Source organism: Schistocerca serialis, chromosome 1 (assembly GCF_023864345.2).
Source record: "Schistocerca serialis cubense isolate TAMUIC-IGC-003099 chromosome 1, iqSchSeri2.2, whole genome shotgun sequence".
Classification (NCBI taxonomy): Eukaryota; Metazoa; Arthropoda; class Insecta; order Orthoptera; family Acrididae; genus Schistocerca; species Schistocerca serialis.
In genome coordinates, this window is record NC_064638.1 from 378,746,676 (window position 1) to 378,762,829 (window position 16,154).

Sequence of the window (16,154 nt, forward strand, 5' to 3'; positions counted from 1 at the left end):
AAATTCTATGACGGTAGCACAACGTTACACTAGACAATTTCTAGTAACAGTCACACACGCGGTACAGAACCACACTTCATAACAGGTCAGATCAAGGTAAAGTCACACCAAGTGCGCTACGAACTCCCCCTCCCCAAGACGGGATTGTCGTACGTGACCTCAAAACTCCTTTCCTGACAGTAAAATAAGTGCTGGTGCCTAATGATGCAAGAGTAATGAAAATAAAGAAAATCATTTCAAGTCACTACAACCACCAAAAGGGCAAAAATGGGCAAGTATAAGCAAATGAGAGACTAACTGGATGAAATTGAAAGCAGTAAAAGAAAAATTACATAACGCTAGATTAGGGAGGCTGTGAGCCTGTAGACAAACCCTTTATTCTGACAGCATCAGGGGATTTCGTAACATATACAGCCAGTTTGATTACTTCCATTTGTTGTTCGTTCCTGGGTGGCAAGTGTAGCTTACGACAGGTCGTCAGCAAATTGGTAAATTTCATACGTACTATGCAGTGGAGCAGGGGATAGTTAATATGTTTATTATTCACTGCCAGCGTTTAACTACCTGATTTTAAACGGGCTACGAAAATATCGTAACAAGTAATTTCTAAATAGTGCAACTACCTCTCATTTTCTGATCAGCAGCTTCTACAACAACCGCCAATGCTTCTTTCTCTATATATAGAATAATGTTTTCACTTGTTCTGTAATTCCTACAGAATTGAATTTCTTTACGTGCTGTAATGATCACTGACACTTGGTGAGTTCTCGGGATGAGATATCTTCGAGTTCTCCATAGGAGCCCTGATATATACAATAAATGAACATTTACGGAGAGATTTAAATATATTCTGTGTAATCGCTAAAGCAAGGGATGGTATAAAACGTTGGAGGGGTCATGTAAGCCGTTGGTAGAATCGCTACAAAACAAAATATGGGTAAGAGTCTTTATTTCTAAAAGCCCTAGTGCTTACAGAACTAGTGCTCAGTGGCAGACTGGACCACCTGTCAATGTATGCCAGTGTCTCTGTCCCTGTAATGTACATAACTACTACCCTCCGATTTCAAGCTGTGCATACTGACACAGGTCGATGAGGAACAATTCCCACTGGCAGCTAATATCTTTAATTCCTTTGTTTCTCGATTCATAGTGGCTGCAACATCAAAATTGTGTCTACGCTTCTGGACATGTGCAAAAGAACAGACAACACATATACAGAAAGAGGATGGAATCACTGCGCGCCTTGTCGGGGAAATACAGTGGGTAAGTCAAAATCTGACAGTCTACAGAAGCAGCTTGCGTGACATTGTCCCGTACAGAATGGGTTGGGGAGTTTTCATGCTGCATTTTGTGTGCCATTTTCACACCACAGTGCTTCGTTGCACAGCTTTCCAACGAAGTTTCGTCTTCACAACATCACGTAAGCTCGTCAGGAGATTTCGGTAGTATCCAACTGTGACGGCATGGCGCTCAAGAGCATTACTTGCTAGCACACACCTTGACAGTCGCAGAAAACCTTTAGTACCACCTCGCGCGATGATGAATCCACGTGTTTCCACTGACCTCTTTGCTCCTTTGTCTCGGGGTCACACATGGTGATTTGGAGACTAAGCAACTCATTTGAATTGGCCTGACAAAACTGCAGTATTTCCGCGTCTTCCACTGTTCGGTGGGATTTTTGAGCGGGTGTGGGCAGTCGCGGAACCCAACGGGCAGTGACGTTTCAGGTGCAAAAAACGTCGTGCAGGGAGCTGAGTACTTATCCAGAACTCATTATCTCTTTTCGGGGTTCCGTACCTCAGTCGATAAAAACGGAACACTTACAGGATCACTTTTGCATCCGTCTGTCTGTCTACCTATCTATCTATCTATCTATCTATCTATCGTCTGTCTGTTTGTTCATCCGACATTTAAAAACTCTTTTCTCAGGTGCGGGTAGACACGCGAAGTTGAAATTTATGACATATATTAATGTGTATGATCTCTCGGCGATGTAAAAAAAATGAAGCTTCTAAGTCAATGCAATCAAAAGATATGGCCATTTATGCCACGTATTTTGATTGTTACAAACTCAATCATAAAAACCTACAAGGTACGAGGGTGAGTCAAATGAAAACGTTAAATATTTTTTAAAATATTATTTATTGTGCAGAAGTCGTACAAAGCTGTATTACTTTTCGACATAATCTCCTCAACGCTCAATGCAAGTGCTCCAGCGCTTACAAAGTGCCTAAATTCCTTTAGAAAAAAATTATTTTGGTAGTCCGCACAACCACTCATGTACCGCGTGGCGTACCTCTTCATCAGAACGGAACTTCTTTTCTCCCATTGCGTCTTTGAGTGGTCCAAACATATGGAAATCACTTGGGGCAAGGTCTGGTGAGTATGGTGGATGAGGAAGACACTCAAAATGCAGGTCTGTGATTGTTGCAACTGTTGTACGGGCAGTGTGGGGCCTTGCATTGTCATGTTGCAAAAGGACACCTGCTGACAGCAATCCACGTCGCTTTGATTTGATTGCAGGCCGCAGATGATTTTTTAGGAGATGTGAGTATGATGCACTGGTGACAGTGGTCCCTCTAGGCATGTAATCTTTCAAAATGACGCCTTTTACATCCCAAAAGAGAGTCAGCATAACCTTCCCTGCTGATGGTTCTGTTCGAAATTCCTTTGGTTTTGTTGATGAGGAATGGCGTTGTTCCTTGCTCGCTCTCTTCGTTTCCGGTTGGTGGAAGTGAACCCAGGTTTCGTCCACAGTAACGATTCTTGCAAGTTCTTCACAAGCATCAACACGTCGTTCTCTCATTTCAGGAGTCAGCTGCCTTGACACCCATCTTGCAGACTCTTTGTGAAACTGGAGCACATCATGTACAATGTGGTGTGCTGACCCATGACTAAACATGCTGCAATGTCATTCAGTGTCGCTCGGCGGTTTTTCTTCACTATGGCTTCAACTGCTGCAGTGTTCTGTGGAGTCACAACTCGTTGTGTCTGACCTGGACAAGGAGCATCTTCCACTGAAGTCACACCATTTGCGAACTTCCTACTCCATTCGTAAACTTGCTGCTGTGACAAACGTGCATCACCGTAGTGAACCTCCATTCGTCGATGAATTTCAATAGGTTTCACACCTTCACTACGCAAAAACCGAATAACAGAACGCTGTTCTCCTCTGGTGCAAGTCGCAAGTGGGGCGGCCATCTTTATACTGATACTTCGACGGTATGTGTGCATCTGCACTATGCTGCCACCTACATGCCATCTGCACGCCGTTTGTAGCACACGTACCAACTTACAAGATAGCGGCGCGAAATTTAGATTTGTTATTACAAATTTAAGGTTTTCATTTGACTCATCCTCGTACTTATCGTTGACCTAGAATGACGACATTTGCCGAGCAGTAAGTTTTCACAACACAACCGAAGGAAAAAATCTGAAAATGCTTAATTTGTAATTATATCACACGAAGATTTTTTGTTATTTGACTGTTGGTCTGTCCTATTAAGCCCTTTTTTGCCTCAGAAACCGGTAGACGTATCAAGCTGAAATTTTTCACACATTGAGGTCTATGGTATCTGGGCAATGTAAAAAATGGTAGCTTCTAAAACTATGCAATGTAAAGAAACGGCCATTTATGTTACATATTCTGATACTCGCAGACACACTCATTAAAGCCTGTATGGTACTTTCCTTAACGTAGGATGAAATTTCGAAACAAGGAAGGACTCATACTGCAAGTAAAGGGGAAAAATACAAGGAAATTGTTAATTTGTAGTTGCATGACTCGGAAAAAAAATATTCTTTTATCATTTGTTACCCGACTTCAAACTTGAAATTAAAACATTCTCGAAAGCCTTTGAATCCCTGGGACCGTTACCTTACCATTATCATTGTCGAAGGAAGGAAGATTGAATTCAACGTCCCTTTGACATCGAGGTCATTAGGGACAGCTCATCCCGCATTTGTCTCGAGAGATTTAGGGGAATCATGGAAAACCTAAATCCGCATGGCTGGACGTCATCCTCCAGAATGCGAGGCCAGTCTGCTAACCACTGCGGCATCTTGCCCGGACAGTGTCCATATCGGGCAAAAATCGTCGAGATTCTCGATTCCCAGAATGGATGAGCTGTCTACATACATAATTAAGTACGTACGGATCCCTCACTGTGCGGGTCGTCCTCGCGTCTAGCCACTTTCTTTCCTATCACCACGTTTTTGGTACGCCGGCCACCAGGACTTCCACTTCACTTTCAGTATCCGGTTCTTCACAGAGAGATGGTCTGCCACTTAGCTCGTCATCATTCACACTTGACTGACAATAGTAGAAGCATCTGCGCTGTCCAACAGCCGCGTTGTTGGCGTACGCTTCCGCCATCTCAGCGTGGACTGTTGCAGCGTTGTTCTCCTTCAAACTCTGAAAACGAACCGCCCGATCATCCACTGTATTCAGTGGGCTGCGTAATATTGCTTTGACTCTTCTATGGAGTGTTCCGGCACTACGACTGTGTACCAGGACTGCAAACTAAAGAATAATTAAATAACTTAATTTGTCGAGGTAGTAGTTAAAACTTTATAACTAACCGTCGAGTGCTCCCCATTCACTGTTGAGATCCCTTAATTCTTAGCTATCTATTTTACAGTTGGTGCTACGTTAAAATTATTTAATTATGTTTGATTTGAGAACATTGCAAATTAACCTGAACTCACAGTACCAACTCTTCTTGGTATAAATGTATTTATATTTGTACCGACACATTGTCAGCCAGTGACAATAGGCCAGCCAAATAACAAAGAAACTGTATAGGGGAACTTGGGACAGAGCGGGATTGCACTGATTTCTAGACTGAAGAGTACTGCAACATACTGTGCTAACAGGTAGCTATGTGTCTGAATTGAAGAAAAGGCGCGGCAGCCATTTTGAGTTGATTCGAAGTGCGACCTGAAGTGATCGGTTTTCGTTCACATTACCAGTTGTGTTTTTATAACTCTTGATGACTTTTAACACGAGATAAGCAGTTAATTATTTATCGCATGCCCTTAAATGAAATGTAATCTTGAAGTGAATGACGTTCGCTGTACGGTAGTTACATAATACGCTTAATTCCATCAGCAACTACGTCCTAAAGTAGTTGTTAACGTGCAATGTGCTCATGGAGCTGAACGGGACGGGGTATAAGGTACAGTGAGTATTGCGTTCTACCCAGCAATTTCTCGTGCAAGTAGATTTCAGACTATTTTTACCCGCCTAGCTTTTCCACATAGTGTGGAGTTACATTAGAGAGACTGATAGACAGCAGTGGGATACTAAATCGGTGGAGATGGCTGTTTCAACTGTTTTATCTTCTGAAACGGGCGTTTTAAAATCATCTAAAAATTAAATGTACCCAAATCAACATTGGAAAAACGCGTTCGTAGAGCTCATTATATACCAACTATAAAGTTGACAAATCAGATGCGAAATTTAAAAACGTGTTCATTGAAGAACAAAAACGCGAGTTGGTAGCATACCTAAAAGCAGTGGAGAGCAGAGACATTAGTGCAACGATGAAACATCTCATTGTCAGATCATTAGCTCATCAATCAGCGGAAATAAGTAGCTTACCACTCAGATTTGACGAGGAAAGCTGTCTAGCTGAGCAGGGCTGGGTTATAGGTTTTATTGCTAGGCATCCTCCAGTGTCTATTCGCAAGCCAGAAAGTACGAGTACATCTTGTGCACGAGGCAGATGATTCAGTACAATATCAGTGACGTACCAGGAACTTTTTTATTTATTTACGCGTCAAGTTCCGTCGGACCAAATTGAGGAGTAAATCTCCAAGGTCATGGAACGTGTCGGTACATTAAATTAGAACCTAAAAGTAATGACAGATAAAAATAAATGTTTATGAACTCGAAAAAAGTCAATCCATAAGTTTAAGTAAACGCAATCAACTATACAATAAGAATCAGCTTAATTTTTCAAGGGACTCCTCGATAGAATAGAAAGAGTGGCCCATGAGGAAACTCTTCAGTTTTGATTTGAAAGGGCGTGTATTACTGCTAAGTTTTTTGAATTCGAGTGGTAGCTTGTTGAAAATGGATGCAGCAGTATACTGCACACCTTTTTGCACAAGAATTAAGGAAGTCCGATCCTAATGCAGGTTTGTTTTCTGCGGAGTATTAACCGAGTGAAAGCTGCTTATTCTTGGGAATAAGCTAATATTCTTAACAAGAAATTACAGAAAGCAATATTTATATATTGAGAGGCCAATGTCAAAAGACCCAGACTCGTGAACAGGGGTCGACAAGAGGTTCGTGAACTTACACCACTTATTGCCCGAACCGCCACTTTCTGAGTCAAAAATATCCTTTTAGAATGGGAAGAGTTACCCCAAAACATAATACCATACGACATAAGCGAATGAAAATAAGCAAAGTAGGCTAATTTTCGTGTCGAACGACCACTCTTTTCTGATACCGTTCGAATAGTAAAAATGGCAAAAAAATGGCTCTGAGCACTATGCGACTTAATTCCTGAGGTCATCAGTCACCTAGAACTTAATACTAATTAAACCTAACCAACCTAAGGACATCACTCACATCCATGCCCGAGGCAGGATTCGAACCTGCGACCGTAGCGGTCGCTCGGCTCCAGACTGTAGCGCCCAGAACCGCACGGCCACTCCGGCCGGCAGTAAAAATGGCAGTATTAAGTCTTTGAAAAAATCCTGAACGTGGGCTTTCCACGACAGCTTCCTATCTATCCGAACACCTAGAAATTTGAACTGTTCAGTTTCACTAATCATATGCCCATTCTGTGAAATTAAAACGTCAGGCTTTGTTGAATTGTGGTTCAAATGGCTCTGATCACTATGGGACTTAACATCTACGGTCATCAGTCCCCTAGAACTTAGAACTACTTAAACCTAACTAACCTAAGGACATCACACAAAACCCAGTCATCACGAGGCAGAGAAAATCCCTGACCCCGCCGGGAATCGAACCCGGGAACCCGGGCGTGGGAAGCGAGGTTGAATTGTGTGTTAGAAACTGTAAAAACTGAGTCTTAGTGTGGTTTAGCGTTAGTTTATTTTCTACAAGCCATGAACTTAAGTCATGTACTGCACTGTTTGAAGCCGAGCCAATGTTGCACACAACATCCTTAACTACCAAGCTAGCGTCATCAGCAAACAGAAATATTTTAGAGTTACCCGTAATACTAGAGCAAGTAAAATAATTGCACGTTTTTCAGAATGACATTAAAGTATTTTCCTATCATCAAAGATTCTTTGAAGATATCAGATTTATGCTAAGCATAAATCGTTCATTGCACTATTTCATATCTTAGTTTTAAGATTCCTAACAATTTCAACGTTTATGCGATAATTTCACAAAAAATTGCGTTATCGCATTCTGCTCCGTGGGTAGGTCAGAACGGGAAATAAACAATCACTTCTTTCAAAAAATGTAAAAAATACATGACATACAGTTTTCTTGTGTTCCTTCATCCAACCAAAACTGACAAACATGAAGTATCCCATTCCGCCCCAAGGTGCCTTGCGTTCAACTGATTTACTGTGGACGCAAGCAGACGTCGACCTACCGGAGACAGACAAATGTGAAGACAAAGAAAACTGTGAACATCGTAACAGCCTGTTAGCCTAACCTCTGAATAAAGAAAAAGAAAATTGAAACTATGTGAAACGAATTTGTTTTAGATTTTACCGTAAACAAAAAGTAAGTTTTGTGCGGCTATACATGATGTGCTTTAAATCTAATATCTACGATATTGTTACTTCTTGGAGATCACACAAGTGAAATTTTTTTTTAGTGTCTTAGAGTAGTAGGTGGTCTGTTTGGTAATGTACAAGTACTGTAGCTTCATACAGTTATAGGCAATAACCCAAAGTACCAACTGGCGGCTTATTAATAACTAGAATATTGGTTTCAAGGATAGCCATATTATGTCGATTTTTGTTTTTGGTGGCTCCAGCTATCGTCTGAAGACTGTCTCTGGTCATAACGAAAGGCAGTCTCGACTCCCTAATGCATACTGTTCGTACGTGTTGCTAGTTATTTTCATACAGCTGGGAGTTCATTGAGATGGGCCCGATAGCAACGAAACTATAGAGTTCTCAATAGTGAAGGCCTACCGCTGATCCTGAGCCCAAACTCTTGAAATGTTTGCACCAATGTCTAATGGATTTTTCCCAGAGCCTTAATTATGAAAATTAAAAAAAACTATCAATTTAAAAAAATGAATCGACTAATTTCATCATCACTATTTAAAGAAACTCATTTTTTCCACTGTTATCCAACTGCAGTGCTTTATCGGTTAACCTTTCGAATGGAAGAATTACATTAGCTATAAATCTGGACATGAGAAAATCAGCCGCCTTATTCGTAGTATGAATTGAAGTTATTGCATTGCCACATTAGGCTGAGAGTGACTGTTTTTCCAATGTATTTTCAAATTCTTAAACGTCTTTCAGTTATAGCTTTAATGAACATCGGTGATACGGAAGGACGTAATTCCTTGCAGCGGAAATTATCTCCGGAAACGCAACAGATGGAACACAACTCTCTATAGACGACGTTTCTTGTCTCTCAATGTTGCAGATAATACAGAAACGCGCCTTACTTTCACTTCCATCGAACGCTGAGAGCCGGACAACGTTTTGCCATAAATGTGCCAAGGCGCGGGCTTCATAGTTTCACCCCCGATTAACAGTGGAGATACATCGTCGCGCCTTTTGACACGCTGACCTTTGCAGCGGAGACCGCCTCTGCGAGCTGCGAGAAACCAGTCTCATTTGATATATAGATTTGTATCGGGCGTACACTGCTAGAATGAAAACGCTGTCGGCCTGCTAATCTTTCAGCGGGCGTTGTCTCCTTTCCGCGGCGCTCACGAGCTAAACTGCTGTTCGTGAAAATTTCAACATCCAGTGGGAATGGTCTGAATGACTCCTCTGTCGGAGGATGTGTAAACCTATGGAACTATAATGATTAAGACTACAGAGAGATGCAGTGCACGTAGACCAAGCAGCGCCCTCTTTTTGTGTGTCCAGACAGGTCACAATTAAGCCACGCTCAGTAAGTGCAGGGCCATCAAACGAAGTGGAAACGTGCGAGTGCCACGAAGCTGCTACTACGTCAGATGACGGATTGTCGGCATGGGGATGGTGTCGAATAGGGCATAATGATTGGTCTCTGGGAAACATGTTTATCGTGCCGTGACATAGCATCTCGTACAGAGCACGCTGCTGCGATCCTGTGTAAGTAGCCTTTTTATGCGTTTTTGTGTTGGCAGCGCTATGCAGCGCGATAGATTGCATTAATATCTCTGACAGCGCTGTGCGCCCTCTGTAAGAGACTCCGTGGCAGGTCGGACTAGCAATTGGTGTAAGTTATAGGTTAATAGTTAGGAGTGATGAAGGCTAGAAATATTAGTAGCGGGAGCGGACGGACTGGATGTGTGTCCGTCATGGAGATTTAATATTGGTTGGAAATGGATTGTAAAATGATAATGGAATTATGGACGATTGTATAAATTTTGGAAATGGGTGTCACATGATTAAGGTAAAATCTGCCAAATAAATTGTTTGCTCTGCAACAAAACCTTTCCTTTGCTAACCACATGCCTATTAGTAGTTAGAGCCTAGCGCAGTTAAAAACATTTTATTTAGCTGGCTGTATACTTGCTGCATTTGCTGTAGTTCGTGTCACGAAGATTTTCTGTGAGGTAAGTGACTTATGTAATGTATGGGTTATTGTTAGGATTTCTTCTAATTCAGGGCCATTCTTTTGTGTTAATGAATTAGTCAGATTGCGTTATCCTTGTATATTGCAGGTCATAAATGAACAGAATAAGTTTGAGCTGTATTTGTCACGGAAAATTCTGTAGTGTTGAAATGATACAGACAAGTAGAGTGACAGTACGTTCAGTTTCACACAGCAGTCTCAGAAATAAATAAAGAAGTTCCAGCCGGCCGGGATGGCTGAGCGGTTCTAGGCGCTACAGTCTGGAACCGCGCGACCGCTACGGCCGCAGGTTCGAATCCTGCCTCGGGCATGGATGTGTGTGATGTCCTTAGGTTTGTTAGGTTTAAGTAGTTCTAAGTTCTAGGGGACTGATGACCTCAGAAGTTAAGTCCCATAGTGCTCAGAACCATTTGAACCATTTTTGAAAGAAGTTCCAACTGAAGCGTGTGTGGAACTAGTGGATAGTGGAGCGTCGTAAACAGAGACGAGCTGGTGTGTGATCATAGTGATTACAGCTTTCTTGTCCGCATGGCCGTAACTTACAGAACAGCTTCGCACACATTGTTGGCTGCACGTTGAAGAACAGCAACGGTTGTGGACATGCCTACATCGACGGTTCCACACTTCCGTTGAGGGCTGGGTTGGTGGCACGTATGACATTGGCACGGCTTCCATCGACCAGAAAGCACAAACGCCTCAGATGCCGTCACTGCCATGCTAAGCGGCAGAATGTAGCGTTTTCAGACGGGTTCCGCTTCAACTTCTAAAAGTATTGGCCGCGTACGCGTTAGTCGCAACCGTGGTGAACGCAGTCGAGCAGACTGCATTGTTAAGCGGCATAGCGGTGAAGTCTGATGGTTTGGAACAGCGTTGGCTATAATACGCGATCTTGCGCTCCCTACGTTGTTGAGCACAATCTAAACCTATTCCCTATTTCTCGATCGTTCCACTTTCGAATAGCACGTGGGAGAAATGAACAGACGTATCTTCTTGCGAGAACTCTTATTCTCTTACGTTATTACGATGGTCCTTTCTCCCTATGTAGGTGGTGTCAACAAAATACTTCCGGATTTGGTGGAGAAAGATGGTGATCGATATTTTGTGAAAAGACCTCGTCGCAACGAAAAACACATTTGTTTTAATGACTGCCATCTCCAATTCTTGTATCATGTACGTGACACACTGTCCCGTATTTCGCGATAACACAGAACGACCTGCTCTTGTTCGAGCTTCTTCGATGTCCTGCGTCGATCCTATCTGGTAAGGATGCCACATCGCGCAACAGTACTCCAGAAGAGAACGGACAACCTAGTGTAGACACTTCTAAGTGTCCTGCCAATAGAACGCTGTCTTTGGGTTCGCTTACCCCATAACATTTTCTGTGTGATGATTCTGTGTTCCAGTGCAAGACTAGATCTCTAAATGTCTGGACGTCGATCTTCAGTCAGTGTCTGGTTTGTTGAACTGTCAGTTACCACTCTTTTACCCTCTGACAGCGTTTGCTAATGTAAAAAAATGCCGAACTACATCGTGACTGGAAATTGCCGTTAAATTGTAGGTCCGTCTGCAACTTGCTGAGAACGTCTCTTCGGAGGAAGTAAGAGTGATTTCAGGTGTGCCGCAGGGGAGTGTCGTAGGACCTTTGCTATTCACAATATACATAAATGACCTTGTGGATGACATCGGAAGTTCACTGAGGCTTTTTGCGGATGATGCTTTGGCTTATCGAGAGTTGTAACAATGGAAAATTGTACTGAAATGCAGGAGGATCTGCAGCGAATTGACGCATGGTGCAGGGAATGGCAATTGAGTCTCAATGTAGACACGTGTAATGTGCTGCGAGTACATAGAAAGAAAGATCCCTTATCATTTAGCTACAATATAGCAGGTCAGCAACTGGAAGCAGTTAATTCCATAAATTATCTGGGAGTACGCATTAAGAGTGATTTAAAATGGAATGATCATATAAAGTTGATCGTCGGTAAAGCAGATGCCAGACCGAGATTCATTGCAAGAATCCTAAGGAAATGCAATCCGAAAACAAGGTAAGTAGGTTACAGTACGCTTGTTCGCCCACTGCTTGAATACTGCTCAGCAGTGTTGGATCCGTACCAGATAGGGTTGATAAAAGGGATAGAGAAGATCCAACGGAGAGCAGCGCGCTTCGTTACAGGATCATTTAGTAATGGCGAAAGCGTTACGGAGATGATAGATAAACTGCGGTGGAAGACTATGCAGGAGAGACGCTCACTAACTCGGTACGCGCTTTTGTTGAAGTTTCGAGAACATACCTTCACCGAGGAGTCAAGCAGTATATTGCTCCATCCTGCGTATATCTCTTGAAGAGACCATGAGGATAAAATCAGAGAGATTAGAGCCCATACAGAGGCATACCGACAATCTTTCTTTCCACGAACAATACGAGACTTGAATAGAATGGAGAACCGATAGAGGTACTCAAGGTACCCTCCGCCATACACCGTCAGGTGGCTTGCGGAGTATGGATGTAGATGTAGATGTAGATGAAGCGAAGGGCATTTCACTTCCAATAGGACAGCGTCTAGTAAAGCACTGTAGCATTCAAACATATCTTCAGACTGGTGACAGACTTACATTTTTAAGCAACCCTTGTGCACGCTGTGGTTGAATGCAGAGGTCAGACTTGTGGTAAAAATCAAGAGTGCTAACTTATGAATTTTGAAACAACAGGAAAGACAACAGTACAAAGAAATGATATATGACGACGAAATTTATGATACACTATTATTCTTCAGAGAATGTTTCTTGTGTGGTCGAAGAAGACGGAAAAAAGGAAAAAAAACTGCGATGTTGTATATAATGTATAACTTACCTAAGATCCATAAGACTTCTAAAAGCTTCATCACTTCTGACAAAACCATGGAATTACCTTTATACATTTAGGCAACAGAATAGGGCTCTGAACGTACTGCCTGAAATATGCAATCAGGCAAATATGAACGGCTGTAGCTTTGGCTTAAATTGGAAATCCGACTGCTTAATGAAGGTGAGGTTCTGAATTCCGTTCCTGCGATGTTTCCTTTAGTTGCGAGTTAATCTCATTTTCGGGGGAAAGGGAATAGTGAAAAATTTATGATTTCATTCTGCCGAGGTCAGAGAGAGAGGGGAAATGGCTCGCTACCAGCCAGCGGAGATTAATTTGCGCCTAATATGAGGGGACTTTATCCATTAGGGGAAATACAAGAAGGAATTAAGCGTTGGAAGTGGATTAAACTTATCTGAGGGAGAGAAATGCAGCTACAGTACTAGCTTGTTGTACTGTGACAGCTTCGAAGATCCAGTTACCTTTTCTAAATGACCAAGCATCGAGAAACTCGGGTGTCTGTGACAGAGGAACAAGATGACCGCCTGCAGGTTTCTCGGAACGATGTAAGAAAATGGCATGTGTTTGCTGAAGAACGTGAATCTCTGTCTTCAAGTGCTGCGTATCATTCCGAGTGTGTTCCGCATACCGCTTTGCTTTCCCTGTCGCGGCAGCCTGTCAGGCTGTCCCGACAGGGGAACACGAGGCTCTGTCGGCTGCTTTTCGTTCCCAAGACGAGGTAGCAGCTCTAAAGAAGGCCGCCTTCATTTTTCTTTACTGTTATTTTATAGCCTCCCACTCCTCATAATGGCAAGAGTAGGCCAGATCCGGTACTATATTCTGCCCTCCAGTCGTACTGCTACAGAAAATGAGTGTGTAAGCATTCTTAAAATTACTCCAAATAACGATGTCTGCATAGTCTTCTGTCTCACATTGAACGAGCAAACAAACGTTTGCAAGGAGGCTTTATTTAGGGTAATGAAATAACTAAATAGTAAGTAGTTATTGAGGCTAATGAAATAATTAAATAGTGAGAAGTTATTTAGGTTAATGAAATAACTAAATAGTAAGAACTGAATTCTATTTGAAGTAGAGAGAAATCTGAATACGCTTCAGACGTTACAAATGCGAATTCCATCCCTTAGTGGCATTGTTGTGTAGGCTGTTACAAATGTCGGAAGTGAGAGTACTTGAGGAGAAATTCTGTGTCATCATTCACTGCAGGTTCTTTCGGGGAGCCATTGGTATATCGAAAGTTACTGCAAATGAACGGAGGAAGTGTGAGCACTTCTTGAGTCACCGTGTACTGTAAACTGAGAAATGTTAATTTAGTTCAGAACAGCGGCACGTCACTATAGAGGTTTCGGCCGATTATGGCTGTCATCTGTCTAAATGGAAGTGATCCATGAATTTCAACGACCCTTTCCACAGAAGACACGAAACAATGAGAGAGGCTTTCGAGGGAAAAATTTTGCATTATTAGCAGATTCACACAGTAAACCCGACGAACCAAGCAGGAACAAATACGTGGAGTGTCTTTAAGGAAGTTGCAGGCGACGTGTAGCGTTGAGTATGAGCGGAGATAAAACTTCGATCTTAGATACAAAAGAAAATTTTAAAAATTGGAAAGTATTCGAATGAAGCTCAGGAGCTACTTTGTAAAATGCCAGAGGAACTACAAACGTGCGGTCGATGTGTAACCAAAATGCCTTCAAAACTGAAAACTTTTAAAAAGCTTTTAAAAATATTTTTATATATATGTTATCTGATCATGGCGTACCAACTTCAGTCTGTATAAAAATTTATTCCTTGGTATTTCCCTGATATTTCTACATAAACTCTTGTCAGATTTTGTATTTTTTTTTCTTTCAATTTGTGGACCGAGTACCGGTGTCATGACCACGCCCTCTGGATGTGGGAATGAAATGATCTATGACAGAAAAATATTTTGTGTGCTTATCTTAAAGTATTGTGATCTGCTTTCCATTTACTACCTGAAATCAATCTACACTATCTGATCAAAATTATCTGGAGACACCTATGTAACGAGAAAATGAGCTCTTTATGTAACGAGAGGAGAGGCGAAGACGCCTGATTAAAAGCATTGTATTGCCAGTAGAGAAGGAATAACAGCAGAATGGATGGGTCAGGAGAAAATTCACCCTCCCGCCGGAGGTTAGAGTCCTCCCTCGGGACATGGGTGTGTGTGTTGTCCTTAGCGTAAGTTATGAAACTTCCTGGCAGATTAAAACTGTGTGCCGGACCGAGACTCGAACTCGGGACCTTTGCCTTTCGCGGGCAAGTGCTCTACCAACTGAGCTACCCAAGCGCGACTCACTCCAGATCCCAGCGTCCCACCTTCTCTGGCTCTGTGTCTTGAGGGAGAACGGGCTTCCATTCCTACGCAGACATTGAGACACATCATTGATAGAGTCCCCAGCAGAGTTCAAGCTGCCGTAAAGGCGATGGTTGGACACAACACGTATTGATGTCCTCTAATAGGTGTGCTGATACCTTTTGATCAGATAGTGTACATGAAGCGGGGCGGGGAGAAGGTTGCTGGCCGCGGCTTCAGCAGAAGTATCTTAAGCAACGCTCCCTGCATCCAGATGACTGCGGCAGCGCGGTGTATCGCGTGTACTGCGTGCCGTGTAAGGGACCGCAGCAGCAGCAGCAGATTCCAGTAGTGCGTGACGTGGCAGCTCCAGCGAGGCGCGGCGCCGCTAGTTTTGTACTTGTTGTTGGCGGGAGAGTGATGGCGGTTGTTGTGTTGTTGCAGCTGCCGGCGCTGGGCACGTTCAACGAACAGGTAGGTGAAAGCGGAGCCGCGGGCTGTGCCTGCAGCTGGACCGGCCGCTGCCCTGACTGATCACCGCAGCGCCGGCCTGCGCCTACTCCACGTGCTCCTCCGCTCTGCTCAGCTCCTCAGCTGCTAATTAGCCACTTAGTCACACGTCCCACAGACGATCTGAACGATTTTTTTATCGAAACGATGTGGAACGAGACAGTTTACAGGATACGTATGGATGATTAGGCTCAGTGGATGTCTGCATGTCGCCCATTAATAACTTTCTAACTGCCACAGTTCCTTAATTTAACATAATGAACACTTAATTTTACAGTCCTCTTCCACTTAAAACTAGTACCTCTTTTTTTTTTTTTGTTTTAAAAGAAAAGGATGGTCTGTGGTAGGAGTAGTGTCAGTGTGTGGGTGTTATGTTGACGAGTTGTGCAACGAATTGATCTGACAAATACTCTTTGGCTCCTGCAAGAAGCAATTTCCACCCCACACTACTACAGAAATCAGACAGACGCTCCTAACGTACCAAAAAGAAATGCCTGAAAAACTTTCAGCAATAAATACCTGCTGAAGTCGTCCACTGCAAGGAAAAGATACAAAAAATATTATTTTCTTATGTAACTAGTGGGATACTTGGGTACTGGAGTGTTGCTAGTTACTGTAAGAAAAACAATAAACGAACGAAAAATGTTGTTTATTGCAAAAATTCTAAGAAATCAAGAGAAACTTTTTCTTATAAAAAAATAATAAATTTACGGGTTCTTTTC

General features: G+C 42.6%; 1 protein-coding gene across 1 annotated transcript in view; it reads left to right on the top strand.

The window, feature by feature from the left end:
- LOC126474489 (uncharacterized) overlaps positions 1-15,456 on the top strand; it is a 696,215-nt gene extending 680,759 nt beyond the window's left edge. The window contains exon 3 of the mRNA XM_050101988.1: positions 15,367-15,456. Coding sequence (XP_049957945.1) covers positions 15,367-15,456 — 90 coding nt within the window. The remainder of the gene's footprint in view (positions 1-15,366) is intronic.
- Positions 15,457-16,154: the final 698 nt, after the last annotated feature.